General features: G+C 38.8%; 1 protein-coding gene across 2 annotated transcripts in view; it reads left to right on the forward strand.

The window, feature by feature from the left end:
- The window catches only part of LOC122900414 (Golgi pH regulator), a 62,311-nt gene that overhangs the window by 16,406 nt on the left and 25,704 nt on the right, over window positions 1-20,201 (forward strand). For both annotated transcript variants that reach the window (XM_044239072.1, XM_044239073.1), the window contains exons 6-7: window positions 6,361-6,481; window positions 7,355-7,435. In XM_044239072.1, coding sequence (XP_044095007.1) covers window positions 6,361-6,481; window positions 7,355-7,435 — 202 coding nt within the window. The remainder of the gene's footprint in view (window positions 1-6,360; window positions 6,482-7,354; window positions 7,436-20,201) is intronic.

The raw sequence follows: 20,201 nt of genomic DNA on the forward strand, positions 1-20,201 counted from the left end.
GATCCCAAGACCCTGAGATCATGACCTGAGCCGAAGGCAGTGGCTTAACCCACTGAGCCACCCAGGCGCCCCAAAAATGCACAGTTTTAAAAAGCATATACAGGCAAAGGAAACAAAAGCGAAAATAAACTTTTGGGACTTCATCAAAATCAAAAGCTTCTGCACAGCAAAGGAAACAGTCAACAAAACAAAGAGGCAACCCACGGAATGGGAGAAGATATTTGCAAATGACAGTACAGACAAAAGGTTGATATCCAGGATCTATAATGAACTCCTCAAACTCAACACACACGAAACAGGCAAACACGTCAAAAAATGGGCAGAAGATATGAACAGACACTTCTCCAATCAAGACATACAAATGGCTGTCAGACACATGAAAAAATGTTCATCATCATTAGCCCTCAGGGAGATTCAAATTAAAACCACATTGAGATATCACCTTACACCAGTTAGAATGGCCAAAATTAACAAAACAGGAAACAACATGTGTTGGAGAGGATGTGGAGAAAGGGGAACCCTCTTACACTGTTGGTGGGAATGCAGGTTGGTGCAGCCTCTTTGGAGAACAGTGTGGAGATTCCTCAAGAAATTAAATGCAGGTTGGTGCAGCCTCTTTGGAGAACAGTGTGGAGATTCCTCAAGAAATTAAAAATAGAGCTTCCCTATGACCCTGCAATTGCACTCCTGGGTATTTACCCCAAAGATACAGATGTCGTGAAAAGAAGGGCCATCTGTACCCCAATGTTTATAGCAGCAATGGCCACGGTCGCCAAACTATGGAAAGAACCAAGATGCCCTTCAACGGATGAATGGATAAGGAAGATGTGGTCCATATACACTATGGAGTATTATGCCTCCATCAGAAAGGATGAATACCCAACTTTTGTAGCAACATGGACGGGACTGGAAGAGATTATGCTGAGTGAAATAAGTCAAGCAGAGAGAGTCAGTTATCATATGGTTTCACTTATTTGTGAAGCATAACAAATAGCATGGAGGACAAGGGGCGTTAGAGAGGAGAAGGGAATTTGGGTAAATTGGAAGGGGAGGTGAACCATGAGAGACTATGGACTCTGAAAAACAATCTGAGGGGTTTGAAGTGGCGGGGGGGGTGGGAGGTTGGGGTACCAGGTGGTGGGTATTATAGAGGGCACGGCTTGCATGGAGCACTGGGTGTGGTGAAAAAATAATGAATAATGTTTTTCTGAAAATAAATAAATTGGAAAAAAAAAAAGCATATACAGGGACGCCTGGGTGGCTCTCAGTCAGGATATTCCTTCACCTTTTGTTTTTCTAGAAAATACCTATTCTTGCAATATTTAACTCTTGTCCATTCTAGATTTTTCTGGCCATCATGAAGATACTAATTGCTCCCACCTCAGTGTACTTATATCACCTATAACAATTTTAATTACTTGTTACCTTTTCTGACTTCCTCATTAACTCATAAGCCCCCTGAGGACCCTGGGGTCAAAAACTACATCTTAACTTATCTTTCTATCCCCAGTGTCTAGAGTGGAACCTAGCACATAAATGTTTAATGCATGTTTATTGAATCAATGAATAAAAAAACAATCTTAGACTCTCCAAGGTACTAGATGAGTTTAAGAATGTAACACTCTGGATAGGATTTTAGGACTTGCTAATATGATTAGCATGCGCATGTCCATATAGGGAAAGATTTGGAGTACAGAGGCCCTGACAATATAGCTCTCCTATAAACTATTTCAAGTAAGCTCAAGAGAGAGAAATTTGTGATATCAGAAATGAGGGACAAGAATTATAAAAGGACCCCAAGGCTGCTTTCAATAATAGCACATGCTAACACACAGCCCAAAGACAAGACTCTGGTGTCTGTCTCTAGCTTTCTTCTTGTGAGCAGTCAGTTCACACGACCTGTGTAGCCAGACCATGCCTGAAGGGAGATGAAGACCATCACATCTTTGTTATCTTCATCTTTTTTTCAAAATTCTGTAGAGATATCCTAAAGAAGACACTAGCAGGAAGAGCTAGGGAAATAGTTTCTGTTTTAGTTTTCCTTTGTGCTCCAGGAAATAAACATTTTGGTTTTATGTCCAGTGTCATTCATTTGCCTAAAAGAAGTAAGTAGAAAGAACAGTTTAGGCAATGGATAAGAAGCAGCCAGGCTTACCCTGCCATCTTAGAGCTTTTCTAGGACTACCCCAACAACCAGTATGATTTATTACTGTAGAGACCACAAAAAGACTGCAGGACCCCAGCCTTACCTATAATGAAAAGATTTTTGTGGAAGTACTCCTCGTGCAGTGCCTGAACCAAGGAAGATGAGAAGGCATTCCATACTGGGAAGGAGTAAAGGAGGCTAAGGTTTATGAAGTGCACAAAAAAATAAATAATAAATAAAAAGTGTATGAAGCTAGAAAGAATTTGCATGAGCAAATGGCAACAGTGAGATGGTTTTCTGCATGCCACATCATCCACCTGACTTTATACTTATTATCTAGAAGACAAGTAACAATTAACCTTAACTTTATAGAAATACTAAGATTACGTAGATCGTATCTTCAAAGTACTTTAGACCAGGAAAAGATATTTAATAAAGGGATACCACCTTAAAGGGAATAAAAGTAGAGGAGGCATTTTTCTAGTTTTTTAATATTCAATAACCTACATTAATCCCTTGATTTTTATTTTTTGTTACTGGATAATTTTATATCTATAGTCAATAAACATTTGCTAAACACCTTCCATGTGCCAGCCAGTAAGAAAACCAAAGATCAGTAAGACATGATTCCTTCCTATAAAGAGGATGTAAAGAGGTATGTGGGAAGTAGAATGAACAGAATTTGAATAAGGATTTAGTCATTCATATAACATTCCACAAATATTTTTTGAATACCTAGTTTTATTTTAAGTGCTGGGGACACAACCATGAATGAAACAAACTTGGTTTCTGCCCTCCTGAAACTTACCCTCTGGTGGGGAGGACTGAACAGTAAATATATAAACAAATAATTGCCAGTTGTGATTATTATTAAGGAGCAAACAGGTTGGGGTGCCTGGGTGGCACAGCAGGTTAAATCCTCTGCCTTCGGCTCAGGTCATGATCTCAGGGTCCTGGGATCTAGCCCCGCATAGGGCTCTCTGCTCAGCAGGGAGCCTGCTTCTTCCTCTCTCTCTCTGCTTGCCTCTCTGCCTACTTGTGATCTGTCTGTCAAATAAATAAATAAAAATCTTAAAAAAAAAAAAAAGGAGCAAACAGATTACTGTGGTAGACAACAATGTAGATAAGGATGTCAAATTAGATGCCAGTGGTTAGAGTCAGCCTTTATGAGGAAGTATTTAAGCTGAGATTTAAAGGACAAGACCAAAGCTAGACCCAGCAAGAAGGCACAAGAGACATCATGTAAAACACTGAGGTTAAAAAAAAAAAAAAAAAAGATGGTACATTCAAAGGGGAGCAAGAGGCAGAATGGAAACTAGTGGTATAGACTTCTCTATTTTGGTGACTAGATAGTTGATGTCATTTTCTAGAAAAGGTAGTGCAGAAGAAGGAAGATAATTCAAACTTGCCATATGTTGAATTTGAGTTGCCTATGCACATCCAAGTGATATTCAGCAGGCAGTTGGCAACTTAAGAGGAAGGTATGGACTTATTAGTCCTTATGGAAATAATTCCAGGAATCGAAAAAATTAGGCACCATCAGCTAAACACCATTGGATAAACCTGGGAAAATAGCCAAGATCACCCATGGAAAATGTATAGAGTGAAATGAAATAGCATCGGGCCCATTCTGAGCAGAGAAGACCCAAGAAAATAACAACTAGAGAAGTTAAAGGGTAACTGAGAGAAATGGTATAAAAGCCAAGAAAGAAAAATCATTTTAAATAACAATGATTCAGTGGCCTGGCTAGCTTAGTTAGTAGAGCATGAGACTAAACAACAATGATTCATGTCATGAAAGATCGAATAAAGCGTGGATTGGAAAATGTCATTGAATTTTACAACCAGAAGAAAAGTCATGACCGTATTATAGTAATGGTGAAGAGCATAGGTTGTGAGCTACACTGCTTGTTTTTGAATCCTAACTCTGCCACTGGCTGTGTGGCCTTGACTAAGTTACTTACTTACCCTCTCAGTGCTTCTGATTCCGAATCTATAAAGTGAGGTTTTCCAGAATACTGCCTCACAGGGCTGTCATGAGGAGTAAATGAGTTAATACTGCTTCAAACAGTTCCTGGTACATAACAGGCATTGATGAATGTTGCTCTACTATTGCCATTATGATTATTAGTGAAAGCAATTTTCTTCAGGTAGGAGAATGGAATGGAAGCCGAATGGCAGCCAGTTGAAGAATAAATGGAGGTGAAGAAGAGGTGATAGTAAGTGTGAGTTCCTTTCAAAAAGTTTGGCTTTTATGGGGGAAATAGAGGATTGGCAACTAGAGATAAACTCAAGGCTAAGGACAGACTTTCTTAGGAAGGAGACTTGAAACTGAAGGAAAAGAACCAGCCAGGAAGGAAATATTGAAGATGGAGAGGACAGGTGATGGAACAAGATTCTGGAGGCAGTAGAAAGGAAATAAGATCAAAGCACAGGTAGAGAATTCTTAGGTTTGCACACTGTCTTGTTTGAGGGGGACAAGTTGGGAGGATGATTGCAGATGTGAATATAGTAGAAGGAAGTATATATCTAATAACTTCTATAATAGGGGCATTAGCTACTGAGAACAAGGATTGGGAAAATGAATTCAAGATTTTCTGCTGGATGGGAGTGGTGCGACACCTGGTGGCTCAGGCAGATACATGTCTGACTTTTGGTTTCAGCTGAGGTCATGAGCTCAGTGAGATCCTGTGAGATCAAGTCCGGTATCGGGCTCTGCACTCAGTGGGGAGTCTGCTTGAGGTTCTGTCTCCCCCTCTCCCTCTGCCCCTCCCCACCATGTGCTTGTGCACGCTCACTCTCTCTCTCTCTCTAAAATAAGATTTAAAAATTTAATTTAATTTATTTATTTGAGAGAGATTGAGAACAGAGGGAGAAGGAGAAAAGACTCCCCTCTCAACAGGGAACCGACATGGGGCTGGATCCAGTACCCCGAGATCACGACCTGAGCTGTAGGCAGATGCTTAACTAACTGAATTATTTAGGCACCCCTAAAATAATTTTTTTTTTTTTTAAAGATTTAGTCTGCTGAGGGAATTGGGAAGAAATGGCTGACCAAGGGCAGGAGAAGAATTCCTCAGTAGTGTTGTAAGCTCTATTAAGACTAAAGACCGTATATCTGTAATGGCACCAATATCACAATGCACTCTAGCTGTTTTAGCAGCTCAGTCATGGGCACAGGGAAGATGGAGTGTTAGATTGATCCAAGATAGGGAGTTTTTAGGATCAGCGCTAAAGAAAGACAGTCAGGACAGTGTCCTAATGAGAGAAGTTGAACGAAGCAAGCTTGGAGCTTAGACTCTGTGAAGAAGGAAATGGAAGGTAGGAAAAAGCAGAAGATTATAGAGACCAGAGGTCACAAAGAGCTCTGAAATGGTGTAGTGGAAGCACAGGAGCAGGAGGACTAGAATATTGGAATTTTGGTTTCAAAGCCAACAAAATTCCTAAGTGGCAGCTCTGGTGTTAGGCCAGAGTGAATAATGCTGAAGTGGATTCCATTCTTGAAACAGGAAGGGAAAACAAAACTAGTTTTGTTCTGTGATTCCAAGCTTCCTGGCTTATTCTTAAGCATTGCTTTCTTTCATTTATCCCAAATATCCATGGCATTTATTTTAACTACTAATTATCAGCATTCTCAAATAATTAGAAATAATTGATAATTAGAATACAACTGATAATCTAAAACTCACGTATCTGCCTTTAAGATACTCATGTATAAATTCAGCTCATCTGTGAGATACCTTATGTGTTTATGGACAAAAATGAGTAAGACATAAGCTTATAAGACTTAAGACTTATTATGACCTAAGGGGGAAGTGTGTATCTTGATGGTAAGTATAGTGTAAAGTGTTACCTGGTATTTCTACTTTTCCAGCAGATTTACTTTCCTAACATTATTTTGCCAAAGCTTTTACTACTAAAAGTGCTTTGCTAGAGTTCACACTACCTTAAGTCAAAAAGTACTATCTGCAAATATTATTTTAGCATTACCATCGCCCAGCAATAGAGATGATTCTGGAAGCATATGGGATAGGAGGAAAATCCGTAGACTTTTATATATTTATTATGGAAGATCTACATATTGATAATTGAATTCTTAAATTTAATATTGATAATTAAAATTTCGCTTATTTAAGTTGTATGTAATGGTTGAGGTTTTCTGTCATTTTTCCCCTTGCAATGCCATTTTATCTTTATCACTTTGATGTTTTTAGGGATTTTGTCCATAGAACAGCTCATCAGCCGGGTAGGTGTAATTGGTGTGACTCTCATGGCTCTGCTTTCTGGATTTGGTGCTGTCAACTGCCCATACACGTACATGTCCTATTTCCTCAGGTAAAAAGAATTTTTTCTTTTTTTTTTTTCCTATTGCTTCATGAATACATATGTCCTAGCATGCCATCACCATTAATACTTAAATATGAGATCTGTGACACTGCTTTTTAAATTCTTTCCCTCTGTCTTTAAAGGCATTATCCTAGGATAATCTCTCCAAATAAATAATCTTATATTATTTGCCCTTTGTTTGTCCTACTTTCACTTATTTTTAAAATGGTTATTTCGGGGCACCCGAGTAACTCGGTTGAGTATACCACTCTTAATTTCGGCTCAGGTCATGATCTTGGGGTTGTGAGACTTGAGATTGAGCCCCACATTGGGGTCTGCACTTAGCAGAGAGTCTGCTTGAGATCCTCCTTCTCCCTCTCCTTTTACCCCCACTCATAGGCATACACTCACTCACTCTCTGTCTCTCTCTAAAATAAATAAATCTTTTTAAAAATGGTGATTTTAGTCAGATTCTCTTTACTTCCTCTTACACTTTTTAAAGGCACATGTCTCGTGCAATGTGAGCTAATCCCCACTTCAGTAAATCAGTTCCTCCTAGAAGTAGAATGGTAGAAGGCAATCCCTTCTTATAAGTTGTAAGAGTGCTTACATGTGCATCATAAATGTCATTGGCTCAAAGCTAAGAAAGACTATAAGAGAGCCAGTTACCTTCCACTACCCTGAGACTGCAAAACTTTTAACTATAAAAAAAATGACAGCAAAAGCATTTTTGCTTTTTATAGTCATTTTAGTATTCTCTAGAAAAGGTCCTTGAATTACTGGGTAACAACTAAGGTTTATGTGTTTCTCCAGCTGTCTTGTATTTATTATGCCCAAGGATGAGATCCCCAAACATTGCTAACAGTTTGTGCCTATTTATAGAAATGTGACTGATGCAGATATTCTAGCCCTGGAACGGCGACTGCTCCAAACCATGGATATGATCATCAGCAAAAAGAAAAGGTAAGATATCAGCACATTAAAAAACTTGTACTCCTAGAATTTCTCAACAAGAAATGTGACTATGAATTGGGGCTAACAGGGAATTTCATCTTACTTATTGTTGTAATAAATTAAAGTATCATCAAAGACTTAGTGTCTAGTCTTGCATGAAAGAAATTTTCAAATTCCACTTATTTCCTGGCTTTAGATAAATTCTTCTGAGATTAGCTATTAATATAATGTTTACATTTGAAGGTGTTCTGCATTGGATGCTCTAAAAGTCTATTGCCTTACATTTTTATAAACTTTTGCGTGCCTGATTTCAATCTTTTCAACTTCCTTTTCTCCAACCGCTTTGAAAAATCCTTCAAGTCTTCTAGCTATTGTCATTTTATCATTTAAGAATCACTTTTACAATGTATGCTCCTAAAGTGGCATTTCTAGAAATCTATCACATTGAGTCACAGCCTAGGCTGTATACTCAGACTGTCTGAATTTGAATCCTTGGCCCACAATTCACAGTGTGGCCTTGAGGTGTTACTTTATGTCTTGGTTTCCTCATCTGAAAAATGGAAATAATGAGTTGACATGTAGAACTCTTAGAACAGTGAACCACACAGAGCTGAGGAATACTATTGAACTTACTAATATTGTCTCTGGAGGACAATCATTAGGTTTTAGTGTTTTGTCTTCATTTATTCATTTATGTATTTTCATTCTCTTAGTAATTATAGGAAGCCTAGTTTATGCTAGGTACTGCACTAAATGCTGAACTCATAGAGATAGAATGAGGAACAAGATAAGTTACTGGGGTGCCTGGTTGGCTCAGTTGGTTAAGCGCCTGTCTTCGGTTCAGGTCATGATCCCAGGGTCCTGGGATCAAGCCCTGAGGCATCAGGCTCCTGGCTTGGTGGGGAACCTGCTTCTCCCTCTGCCCTTCCCCACCCCATAACTTGTGTTCTCTCTCGGGTGAGCTTCCTCTCTGTCTCTGTAACAAAATCTTTCTTAAAAAAAAGATAAGTTACTGACTTCATGAAGCTCATTAGTCTTTTTTAAAGTTCTATTACCCAAATAAAAACAATGAAATAGATGTTTTAAATTGCATGAGTGTTTCTGCATTTCATGTTTTGTCTTTCAACATTTTTCTGTAGTAAGACCCAGAATCACGTCAAAGAAGGCTTAATGTAAGAGATAACATAGACTTTAGAATGATAAAGAGGGCCTGATTTACCAGCTCATTATTGATCTCCATTTCTGTATATCTGTCCTAGAGTATTGATTCACATGTTGAATATACATTTATTCTTTGCATTTTGTTCACATTGATTCTATACAGTTTATTTTACATAAAAATGTAAATTTAGATTTATATAGTAAAAGCAGCATTATTCAATATTGAAAGATGATTATAAAGGAATAATACTATTTGGTTCCTGTGATTGTTCTCCCATATACTGTACTTCTTTCATTCATATGGAGAGATGAAAGTAATGACCCATGTCAAATGTGGAGGTACACTTTATTTAAGATTTATTTGAGAGAGAGGGTGCGAGTGCATGACCAGGCAGGAGGGGGAGAGGGAGAAGCATGCTTCCTGTTGCAGGGAGCCCCTCATGGGCTCGATCCCAGGACCTGAACTGAAGGCTTGCTGAACCAACTAAGCCATCCAGGCATCCTCCATACTGTTTTCCACAGTCAGTGCACTAGTTTGCATTACCACCCATAGTGCACAAGGGTTCCCTTTTCTTCCACATCCTTGCCAACACTTGTTATTCTTGTCTTTTTTTATTATATCCATTGTGACTGGCATGAGGTGATATCTCATTGTGGTTTTGTTTTGCATTTACTTGATTGGTGATGTTGAGCATCTTCTCATGTATCTGTTGGGCATCTGTATGTCTTCTTTAGAATAATGTCTATTCAGGTCCTCTGCCTACTTTTAATCAGATTGTCTTTTTGGTGTTGAGTTGTATAAGTTCCTTATACATTTTGGATATTAACCCCTTCTTGGATACATCATTTGCAAATATCTTCTGCTGTTCAGTAGGTTGTCTTTTTGTTTTACTGGTTTCCTTTGCTGTGCAAAAGCTTTCTATTTTGATGTTGTCCCAATAGTTTATTCTTACATTTGTTTCCCTCAACAGAGGAGACATATCCAGAAAAATATTTCTTTTTTTTTTTTTAAAGATTTTATTAATTTATTTGATAGAGAGAGATCACAAGTAGATGGAGAGGTAGGCAGAGAGAGAGAGAGAGAGGGAAGCAGGCTCCCTGCTGAGCAGAGAGCCCGATGCGGGACTTGATCCCAGGACCCTGAGATCATGACCTGAGCCGAAGGCAGCAGCTCAACCCACTGAGCCACCCAGGCGCCCCAGAAAAATATTTCTAAAGTTAATGTCCAAGAGATTACCACTGGTGTTTTCTTCTAGGAGTTTTATGGTTTCAGGTCTCACGTTTAGGTCTTAATCCATTTTGAGTTTATTTTTACATATAGTGTGAGAAGGTAGTCCAGCTGCATTCTCATGTAGCTGTCAGGTTTTCCCAGCACCATTTATCTCAGAGACTGTCCTTTCCCTTTGTATATTCTTGCCTCCTTTGTTATAGGTTGAGTATGTAAGTGTGGATTTGTTTCTGGGCTTTCTATTTCATTCCATTGATCCATATTGTTTTTGATTACTATAGCTTTGTAGTACATTTGGAACTCCAGGACTGTGATACCTCCAGTTTTGTTCTTCCTTCTCAAGATTGACTTGGATATGTGGGGTCTTCTGTGGTTCAACACAAATTTTTGAACACTTTGTTCTAGTTCTATGGAAAAGGCTGTGATATTTGACAGGGATTGCATTGAATCTGTACATTGCCTTGGGACCACAATTTGCAATATTTTATTATTTTTTTTAAGATTTTATGTATTTATTTGACAGAGAGATCACAAGTAGGCAGAGAGGCAGGCAGAGAGAGAGGGTGAAGCAGGCTTCCTACTGAGCAGAGAGCCCAGTCTGGGCCTCGATCCCAGGACCCTGAGATCATGACCTGAGCTGAAGGCAGAGGCTTAACCCACTGAGCCACCCAGTCACCCCTATTTTTAATCCTTTGTTTTGTTGATGTGATGTATCATGTTGGTTTTGTTTATACTAAACCGTCCTTGTATCCCTGGAGTAATTCCCGTTTCATTGTGGCAAATGATCCTTTTAATATAGTCTTGATTTGAGTTTGCTTATATTTTGTTGAGGATTTTTACATCTATGTTCATTGGGAGTACTGACCTGTAGTTTTCTCTTTCTGTAGTGTCTTTGGTTGATTTTGGTATCAGGGTAATGCTGGTTTCATAGAATGAATTTCTTCCCCTTCTATTTTTTGGACCATTTGAGGAGAATAAGTATTAACTCTTCTTTGAATATTTGGTAGAATTCACCTGTGATTCTATCTGGTCTTAGATTTTTGCTTATTGGGAGTTTTTTTATTACTGATTGAATTTTGTTGCTAGTAATTGGTCTGTTCAGATTGTCTATTTCTTCCTCATTTGGTTTTGGTATGTTTGTATTGTATTTGGTATGTTTCTAGGAATTTATCCATTTCTTCTAGGTTGTCTCATTTGTTGGCATATAATTTTTTGTAGTGGTCTCATAATTCTTTGTATTTCTGTGGTGTCAGTTTTTGTTTCTTCTCTTTTATTTCTGGTTTTATTTATTTGGGCCCTGTCTGTCTGTCTGTCTCTCTTTTTTTCATGATGAATCTGACTAAAGTTTTATCAATTTTATTACCTTTTCAAAGAACCAACTCTTGGTTTCATTGATCTTTCTATTTTCTTTTTTTAGAGTCTATTTCATTTATTTCTGCCTGGTCTTTATTATTTCCTTCCTTCTTCTAAGCTTGGGCTTTGTTTGTTCTTTTTCTAGTTCATTTAGTTATAAGGTTAAAGTGTTTGAGATTTTTCTTATTTCTTGAGATAGGCCTGTATTGCTATTAGTTTCCCTTTTAGAACTGTTTTTGTTGCATCGGAAAGATTTTGGATGATTGTTTTTCCACTTTCGTTTGTCTCTCTATATTTTTTATTTCCTCTCTGATTTCTTCATTGACCTATTGGTTGGTTAGGAGCACATTTAGCCTCCATGTGTTTGTATTTTTTCCAGTTGCTTTCTTGCAATTGATATCTTGTTTCATACCATTGCAGTCAGAAAAGATGCATAGTATGATTTCAGTCTTTTTTAAATTTATTGAGACTTGTTTTGTGGCCCACATGTGATCTGATCTGTCCTGGAGAATGTTCCATGTCCACTTGAAAAAAATGTGTATTCCGCTGTTTTGGGGGTGGAATCTTCTGTATCTATTAAGTCCATCTGGTCTAGTTCAGAGATGCTGTTTCCTTATTGATTTTTGGCCCAGATATTCTCTTTATTGATGTAAGTGGGGTATTAATGTTCTCTACTATTATTGTGTTACTGTCAATTTCTCCATTTATGTCTGTTAACATTTGTATTACGTACTTACATACTCTAATGTTGTGTGCAAAGATGTTTACACTTATATCCTCTTGTTGGATTGATTTCTTTATCATTACATAATGCCCTTCTGTGTCTCTTGTTAAAGTCTTTGTTATAGAGTCTGCTTTGTCTGATAAGTACTGCTACCCTGACCCCCTCCCCACCATGCCTCATCCCACTTTCATTTGCATAGAATATGCTTTCCAGCCCTTCATTCTCAGTCTGTATGTGTCTTTGGGTCAGAAGTGAGCCTCTTGTAGGTAGCATACAGATGGGTCTTGTTTTTTCACCCATTCAGTCATTCTATGTCTTTTAATTAGAGCATTTACACCATTTTCTTTTTTCTTTTTTTTTTTTTTTTAAAGATTTTATTTATTTATTTGACAGAAGAGATCACAGGTAGGCAGAGAGGCAAGCAGAGAGAGAGGAGGAAGCAGGCTCCCTGCTGAGCAGAGACCCCAACGTGGGGCTCGATCCCAGGACCCTGGGATCATGACCTGAGCCGAAGGCAGAGGCTTTAACCCACTGAGCCACCCAGGCGCCAACACCATTTTCATTAAAGTAATTATTGATAGGCATGTACTTACTGCCATTTTGTCCATTGTTTTCTGGCTATTTTTGTAGTTCTTCTGTTCCTTCTCTTGCTCTCTCTTGCTGTTTTCTCTTGTGACTGAAGACTTTCTTTAGTGTATGCTTGGCTTTCTTTCTCTTTATTTTTTGGTTATCTATTACACATTTTGGTTTTGTTGTTACCATGAAGTTCATATATAACATCCCAAGTATGTAGCAATCTATAAGTTGATGGTCACTTAAGTTCAAACACATTCTAAAAGAACTTTTTTTGCTCCCCCATTTTATGTTTATGTTGTAATGTTTTCTATCTTTATATAGATTTCAAGGTATATAGTTATAAAGATATAAAGATTTATATATCAGTTATAAAGATATAAAGATTTATTTATATATATATAAATATATATATATATTTATTTATATATATATAAATCTTTATATCTTTATAACTTTATAGATATATAACTTTATAAAGTTAACTTTATATTAACTTTATAGAGATATATATATATTGATATATCTATATATATCGATATAGATATATATCTTCATATTATCCTTTTCTTCTACTTAGAGCCTTTTTTTTTTTTTCATTTAATGAAGTCCTTTTAACATTTCTTCTAAGGCCAAATTAGTGGTAATGAACTCCTTTAAGTTCTTTTATTTTTTTAAAGATTCATTTATTTATTTATTTGATAGAGACACAGCAAGAGAGGGAACACAACAGAGGGAGTGGGAGAGGGAGAAGCAGGCTTCCCACCAAGCAGGGAGCCTGATGCAGGGCTCAATCCCAGGATCCTGGTGATGAGGGAGCACGGGGCTGGCTGAAGACCAAACAAAAGCTGGCGCCTTCCATCCGCTCCCCCTCTGTCATATGTGTAGCATCCCTCAGGCAGCCCTGACTGCCCTGAACAATAAGCAAATAGTTAACTTGCGGAGCTCACAATCCTTCTAGACAGGAGTCTCCCTTGGCTTACAAATGTCCTAAATCTCACTAACAAAGGCGATTGATAGCAGGATTGTGACATCCCACCAAAAAGTCTCCCAGCTATCTTAATGTTAATAGCTGGTCTAAAGACAACATTGATCAAGCCGCAGGGGCAAGGCCTCCGGTAGGCCTCTGACATCCTGGCACCTTGTAGGCCCTCTTTAGCATATGAAAACTCCATTGAAACCTCCCTTCCCCTCACCTTCCCCCAACTGCAGGGTACAAAACCTGCCATCCCGGGCGCCTGGGTGGCTCAGTGGGTTAAGCCGCTGCCTTCGGCTCAGGTCATGATCTCAGGGTCCTGGGATCGAGTCCCGCATCGGGCTCTCTGCTCAGCAGGGAGCCTGCTTCCTCCTCTCTCTCTCTCTGCTTGCCTCTCTGCCTACTTGTGATCTCTCTCTATCAAATAAATAAATAAAATCTTTAAAAAAAAAACCTGCTATCCCTCCCAACCGGGAGCGGCTGCATCTCTGCCTGCCCACGGGTCCTGTCCCCGTGCTTTAATAAACCACCATTTTGCACCAAAGATGTCTCAAGAATTCTTTCTTGGTCATCGGCTCCGGACCTCAGCCCACCGAACCTCACCTAGGTTCTAGAACTTCATCACTGGGATCACAGCCTGAGCTGAAGGCGGATGCTTAATGACTGAGTCACCCAGGTGCCGCTGAACTCCTTTAACTCTGGGAAACTCTCTCCTTCGATTCTGAATGATAACTTTGCCAAGTAGAGTATTCTTGCATGTAGGTTTTTTCCCTTTCAGCACTTTGAATATATTATACCATTCCTTTTTGTTCTGCAGAGTTTGTGCTAAAAAAAATCAGACAATAGCCTTGTGGGATTTCCCTTATGTATAACTATTTGCTTCTTGCCGCTTTTAAGAGTCTCTTCAATATTTGACATTTTAATTACAATATGTCATGGTGTGGACCTCCATGGGTTTGTCTTGTTTGGAATTCTTTGCATCCTAGGCCAAGATGTCTGTTTTCTTCCCCAGGTTAGGGAAGTTTTCTGCTATTTTTTTAAATAAGTTTCCTGCCCCTTTCTCTCTCTCTTCTTCTGGGACCCCTGTAATATGAGTGTTTGTTTACTTGATATTGTCCAATAAATCCCTTAACCTTCCCTTATTTTTTTAATTCTTCTTTCTTTTTGCTGTTCAGCTTAGGTGACTTGCATTAACTTGTCCTCTAGATCACTAATTCATTCTTCTGCATCTACTAATCTGGGTTAATTCCCTCTAGTATATTTTTCATTTCAGTTATTATATCCCTCAACTCTGGTTCTTTTTATATTTTCTATCTCTTTGTTAAAGTTCTCAGTGAGTTCTTTACCCTTCTCTCCTGTCTGGTGAACATCTTTATGATCATGATTTTATACTCTTTATCAGGCATATTGCTTGTCCCCATTTCATTTATCTCCTTCCTTTCTTTTTATGAGGTTTCATCTTGTTCTTTAGTTTGGAGCATGTTCCTCTCTCTCATTTTGCCTGCCTTTCTGTGCCTGTTCTATGAATTTGGTAGAACAGCTTCTTCTCTTAAACTTGAGGGAATGCCCCTGTGTATGGTCATCCTCTGTGTAGACTGTGTGACTGGTAATTTTGGTTAACTGACTGGAGCTGTGACTGGCATGGGCTGGGGGTCCTGAAGCACTCCATTCTGGGTCTGGGATGTTCAGAGCTGAAGTGGGTGTGGTCCGGGATGGTCCTGGGGCTCTCTGTATAGAGAGTGCCTCAGCAAGATAGCTGAAGGTAAATTGGGGTGGGGGGCATGTGTCGTGGGCCTCTCTCTGCGGAGAGCTCTGCAAAATAGTTGCAGCTGCAATGAGTACAAGCCAGGGTATCTTACAGCATTCCACAAAGGAAGCACCCTGAAGGGGTGGTTGGAGCCAAAGCTGCCACAGGCCAGAATGCTCCACTCAGGGAGTGCCCTGGCAGGACAGCTGGCACTGAAGTAGGCACAGGCCAGGGGTTCCCAAGGTTCCCAGGGGTTCACAGGCCAGGGTTCCCACACAGTGGGTACCCTGGCAGGGTAGCTAGAGCGAGAGCTAAAGCATCCATGAGCTACGAGGTCCCAGAGTGCTCTGCATCAGGGGGGCCCCAGCAAGCCATCTGCAACTGAACTGGTGTGGGCCTGGTGCTTTGCACCTTTGTACCTGTGTCACCTAGTGGATGGAGATAGGTGATGGGTGGAGCTCTAGTGACCAGGGTGTCCCAGTGTGCATAGTTTTGGGCCTCCCTTGGTGGGACAGCTGGGGATGATGTGGTCTAGGGGCTCACTGAGATGGTAATCTGACTAGTGTGCCCAGCCCCTGCTCCTATCTATACTGTCAAGTTGGAGGGGAAACATAAACTATGGTGCTTGCCAGCCCCTCCCACCTGAAGGGAGTTTCAGCAGTTCCTCTGCTGTCTGATAGGGTTCTAGAGCTGGTTCCTTTATATTCTGTTTGCTATTTGAAACCACAGCTTTTTTTCTGTGCCTTGGAGCAGACAAATCTGCTCATGATCCTTCAGTATTATTCTTTCCCCCTGCCCATTCTCCCCAGCCGCGCATTGCACAGCATTGGGGGTGGAGGGGTTCCCTTTAATTGAGTCTCCGTCTGTTTTGTTGTTTTCTATGTGGTCTATCTTTTGTTATACAGAAGCTGTTTAGTCAGCCCACAGTTATTCTTCAGGAGGAATTGCTCTATAAATAGGTATAGATTTGATGTGTCTATAGAGGAGGAAAGTTCAGAGTCTTCCTACATCACCATCTTCAGCCTTTTCCTTGGATGTGTTCTTTTAAGCCATTTTATCATAGTGGTTAGGAATTCCTTTCCCGTGGTTAGGAATTGGCCTTGAGCCATACATGTATCCCTGTAGGTTCTGTCTAGTCAGAATCTGGGATGGTGTGTGGTCCTGCAGTAGATCTTATTAATCTGAGTGGCTCTCCGAAAAGTCAGCCTTCCAACTTGGCCTAATTAGCACAGCAGTGGAGCTAATAGGACAGACAGGCAGCTAAAATGACAACACTGGGGCCCTTGGGATTCATACTAGGAAAACTGTTTTCACAAACACTGATAGTTGGGGAGTAGTGGCCAGAAAACCATTTTTTAATATAACAGCAGAGGGCCATAGTGAGATGGCATGCAGGAAAAGTAACATCTGTTATGTATAAGAGTTAGTGGTTGAAAATTGCAAGAAAGAGGCGCACTGCGTTCTCACTTAAAACACTAAAGAGAAGATGAGGTCTATAGTATTTGAAAAACCTTCCTCAAAAACCTAGTTCAGTTAGTATGAACATGCTGATTTAGTGGTCAGAACCTTCATCATTTTTCATGCTGAGAGAGTTAAGTCTTCTGTTACATTGTTTTGTTTTTCTGTTGACTTAAATATTAAAGCTTTTATTTTGGTAATCTTTGATATAGCTGGAATATAGCCTGTATTCACAAACAATATTAATACAATTTTGAAATTGTGGTCCTGTGGAAGATAGAAAATACAACTATGTAACTACACTATGGTATAATGAAAAGAACTTAAACTAGACAATCACTTTTATTTTTTTTATTTTTTTTTTTTTAAGATTTTACCTATTTATTTGACAAAGAGATCCCAAGTAGGCAGAGAGAGGAAGCAGGCTCCCTGCTGAGCAGAGAGCCCGACGTGGGGCTCGATCCCAGGACACTTGAGATTGTTACCTGAGTCAAAGGCAGAGGCCCAACCCACTGAGCCACCCAGGCGCCCCTAGACAATCACTTTATATTAAGCATGTTAAAGTGATCTTGGGCATATCTTGACGGTCTTAGTTTCCTCATAGAATGATGGGGTTAACTAAAGGGTCTCTACGATTCCTTTCAGCCCATAAATTCTGAATTTATAATTTTCAGCTTGTGGATTACACAAAAACTAGAGTATTACAGCATGTAAAAGTTTAATGCAAGCTATTACTATGAGGAAGAAATCTTAACCTTTACTCTCTAGTTGGTTGTTATTTTTCTTTTTTTTTTTAGGTTCTCTTTTGAAAATTTGTAGGGATAGAGAAAAAAAATGCATTCACTGGTAAAACTTTAGAACCAGCCACAACTGCCCTTAAAGTATGGCACTGCCAAGAGTTTAACTAATTCCTTTGACAGAAAACCATAAAAATTAGAAAAATTGTAAATAATAATAATAATATTCAAATGCACTGGAAAATGAACAGAGAGATAAAATTTTGAGAAGAGTATCAGATTATTTCATGTTTGTGGCTTTCTTGCCTGGAGTTGCTCTTTAACCACTGCCGGCTCTCCTAGCACCCACTCAGACTGATAAATTTCCAGTTACTCTGATTTGAACTTTGAAGTGAAGTTTTGGAGACAAAAGAGATGCAGAAGTACTAAGATAATAGAATCTAAGTATAAACTGTCTGAATACACTCATCACTAAACAGTGCATTTGCAAATGCATCTCTGGTATTTACCAGAGAACCTGAGAAAAAGCAGGGAGAAACCAGAAGGGGGTATACCCTTGAAAGACATAACTGCCTCTTACTATGATTTGCAAGTGTATTGTGCCTTTGGTTGAGTGCATTGTCTGAACTATGTGTAAGAAGGCACAGATCTCAAATGACAGAAAGTAATATTCTTACTGGCTAGGTGTCACAAGGTAGAACTGAGAACTGGCAAAGCACTTAGAAATTTTGAGAGATTGCTAGAAACAAAGAGACCAGAGAAAGGATAAACCTTAAAATCTGACTGTAAAATCTGTTCACATTCTTTGCTGAGCTTAAGCAGGTCTGTGGTCAACAGAGACCATCAGAGTCAGACCAAAAAGAGAGTAGCTGGATGCTGAAAAACTAAGCAAAGACATTAGTTGCTGCATATAGTAGATATGACAGTTTCACAATTTGAACCCAGGGAATTTAACTGCTTAATAGAATAACAACAACAACAAAAAATCCTCAGAAAAACAAAACAGATTTCAAAGCACTACAACATAATATATACGGTGTTAAGTTTTTAGCTAAAACTTACTATACGTACCAAAAAATAGGGACATGCAATCCATATTCAAGACAAAAAGCAGTTAATGGACACTTAACTTAAAGTGAGCCCAGATAATAGATTTAGCAAACAGACTTAAAAGCAGCTATTATAAATTCTAAGAAATGAAGGTAAGCATAATATTAGTGAATAGATAAAGGATCCCAAAAGAAAAATGGAAACTGTATTTTTAAAAGAAAAGAAAAAGAAATTCAAAAGTTAAAAAATACAGTAACTGAGGGGCACCTGGGTGGCTCAGTGGGTTAAAGCCTCTGCCTTCGGCTCAGGTCATGATCCCTGGGTCCTGGGATCAAGCCCCGCATTGGGCTCTCTGCTCAGCAGGGAGCCTGCTTCCCCTCTCTCTCTCTCTCTCTCTCTCTCTGCCTGCCTCTCTGCCTACTTAGGATCTCTGTCAAATAAATAAATTAAATCTTTTAAAAAAAAAAAAACAAAAAAAAAAAAGGTACCATAACTGAAACGAAAATTTTACTAGGTGGTTTAGCAGAAATTGAGATAGCAGAAAAAATTATTCAAGTTGAAAACAGATTAATAGAAATTACTCAGTTTGAAAAAGAGAGAAAAGACTGGGGAAAAGTGCATAGTGTCTCAGTATAAAACAGTATCAAACAGTTCATCATGGAGTTGTGAGTCCTAAAGAGTGAGGAAGAGGCAAAAAAGTATTTAAAGAAATAATGGCCAGAAACTTCCCAAATTTGGAGGAAAATGTTAATTTACAGATCCAAAAAGCCTAAAGAACCCCAACTGGGATAAACACAAAACTACACCGAGTTCATATGGTCAAATTGATAAAAGAGGAAGACAAAGAAAAAGTTTTATAAGCAGCAAGAGAAGAATGTTACATACATGCAAACCATGCAAGCTAATGGTTATTTAACAATGTTGCAAAGTACAAAATAAATGTACAGAGATAAGCTATATTTCTTTATACTGGTAATTAGATACAATATAAACTGCAATACCATACCAGTTACAATCACTGTAAAAATGAAAGGTATAAGTCTAACAAAACACATACAGGACTCACATGCGGCAAACTTTATGAAAGAATCCAAGTATCTAAATAGGTATAACAGGTTTATCAATTGGAAGCCTCAAAATAGGGGAGATATTGATTCTCTCTACATTGACACACAGGTTTCACATATGTCCCAATGAGAATTTTTGTAGATCTACACAAAATTATTCTAATATATAAAAAGACAAAAGTACTAGAACAGCTAAAACAGTTTTGAAAAAGAATAAAATGGAAAGACTCAGTCTGATTTCAAAACTTACTATATTGCTGTACTAATCAAAACTATGTGGTATTGGCAAAGGTATAGACATATCAATGGAACAGAGTAGAAAACTCAGACCAACACAAGTCTGCCCAACTAATTTTTTACAAAGATACAAGAAACTTCAGTGAAGATAAGGTAACTTTTTGAACAAATGATGCTGGAGCAATTTGACATCCGTAGATTTTTTTTTTTTTTAATGAATCTCAATATAAAGCTCTCATCTTACACAAAAATTAACTCAAACTATAAAACTCTACAACTAGGGGGGAAAAAAACTTAGGAAATCATAGGAGGGACCTAGGGGTAGGCAGTGTTCTTTTTTTTTTTTTTTTTTTTTTTTTAATTTGTTAGAGAGAGAGAGAGAGATACAGAGCGCAAGCATAGGCAGACAGAGTGGCAGGCTAGAGGCAGAGGGAGAAGCACGCTCCCTGCCAAGGGAGGAGTCC

The sequence above is a fragment of the Neovison vison genome, chromosome 2 (assembly GCF_020171115.1).
Source record: "Neovison vison isolate M4711 chromosome 2, ASM_NN_V1, whole genome shotgun sequence".
NCBI lineage: Eukaryota > Metazoa > Chordata > Mammalia > Carnivora > Mustelidae > Neogale > Neogale vison.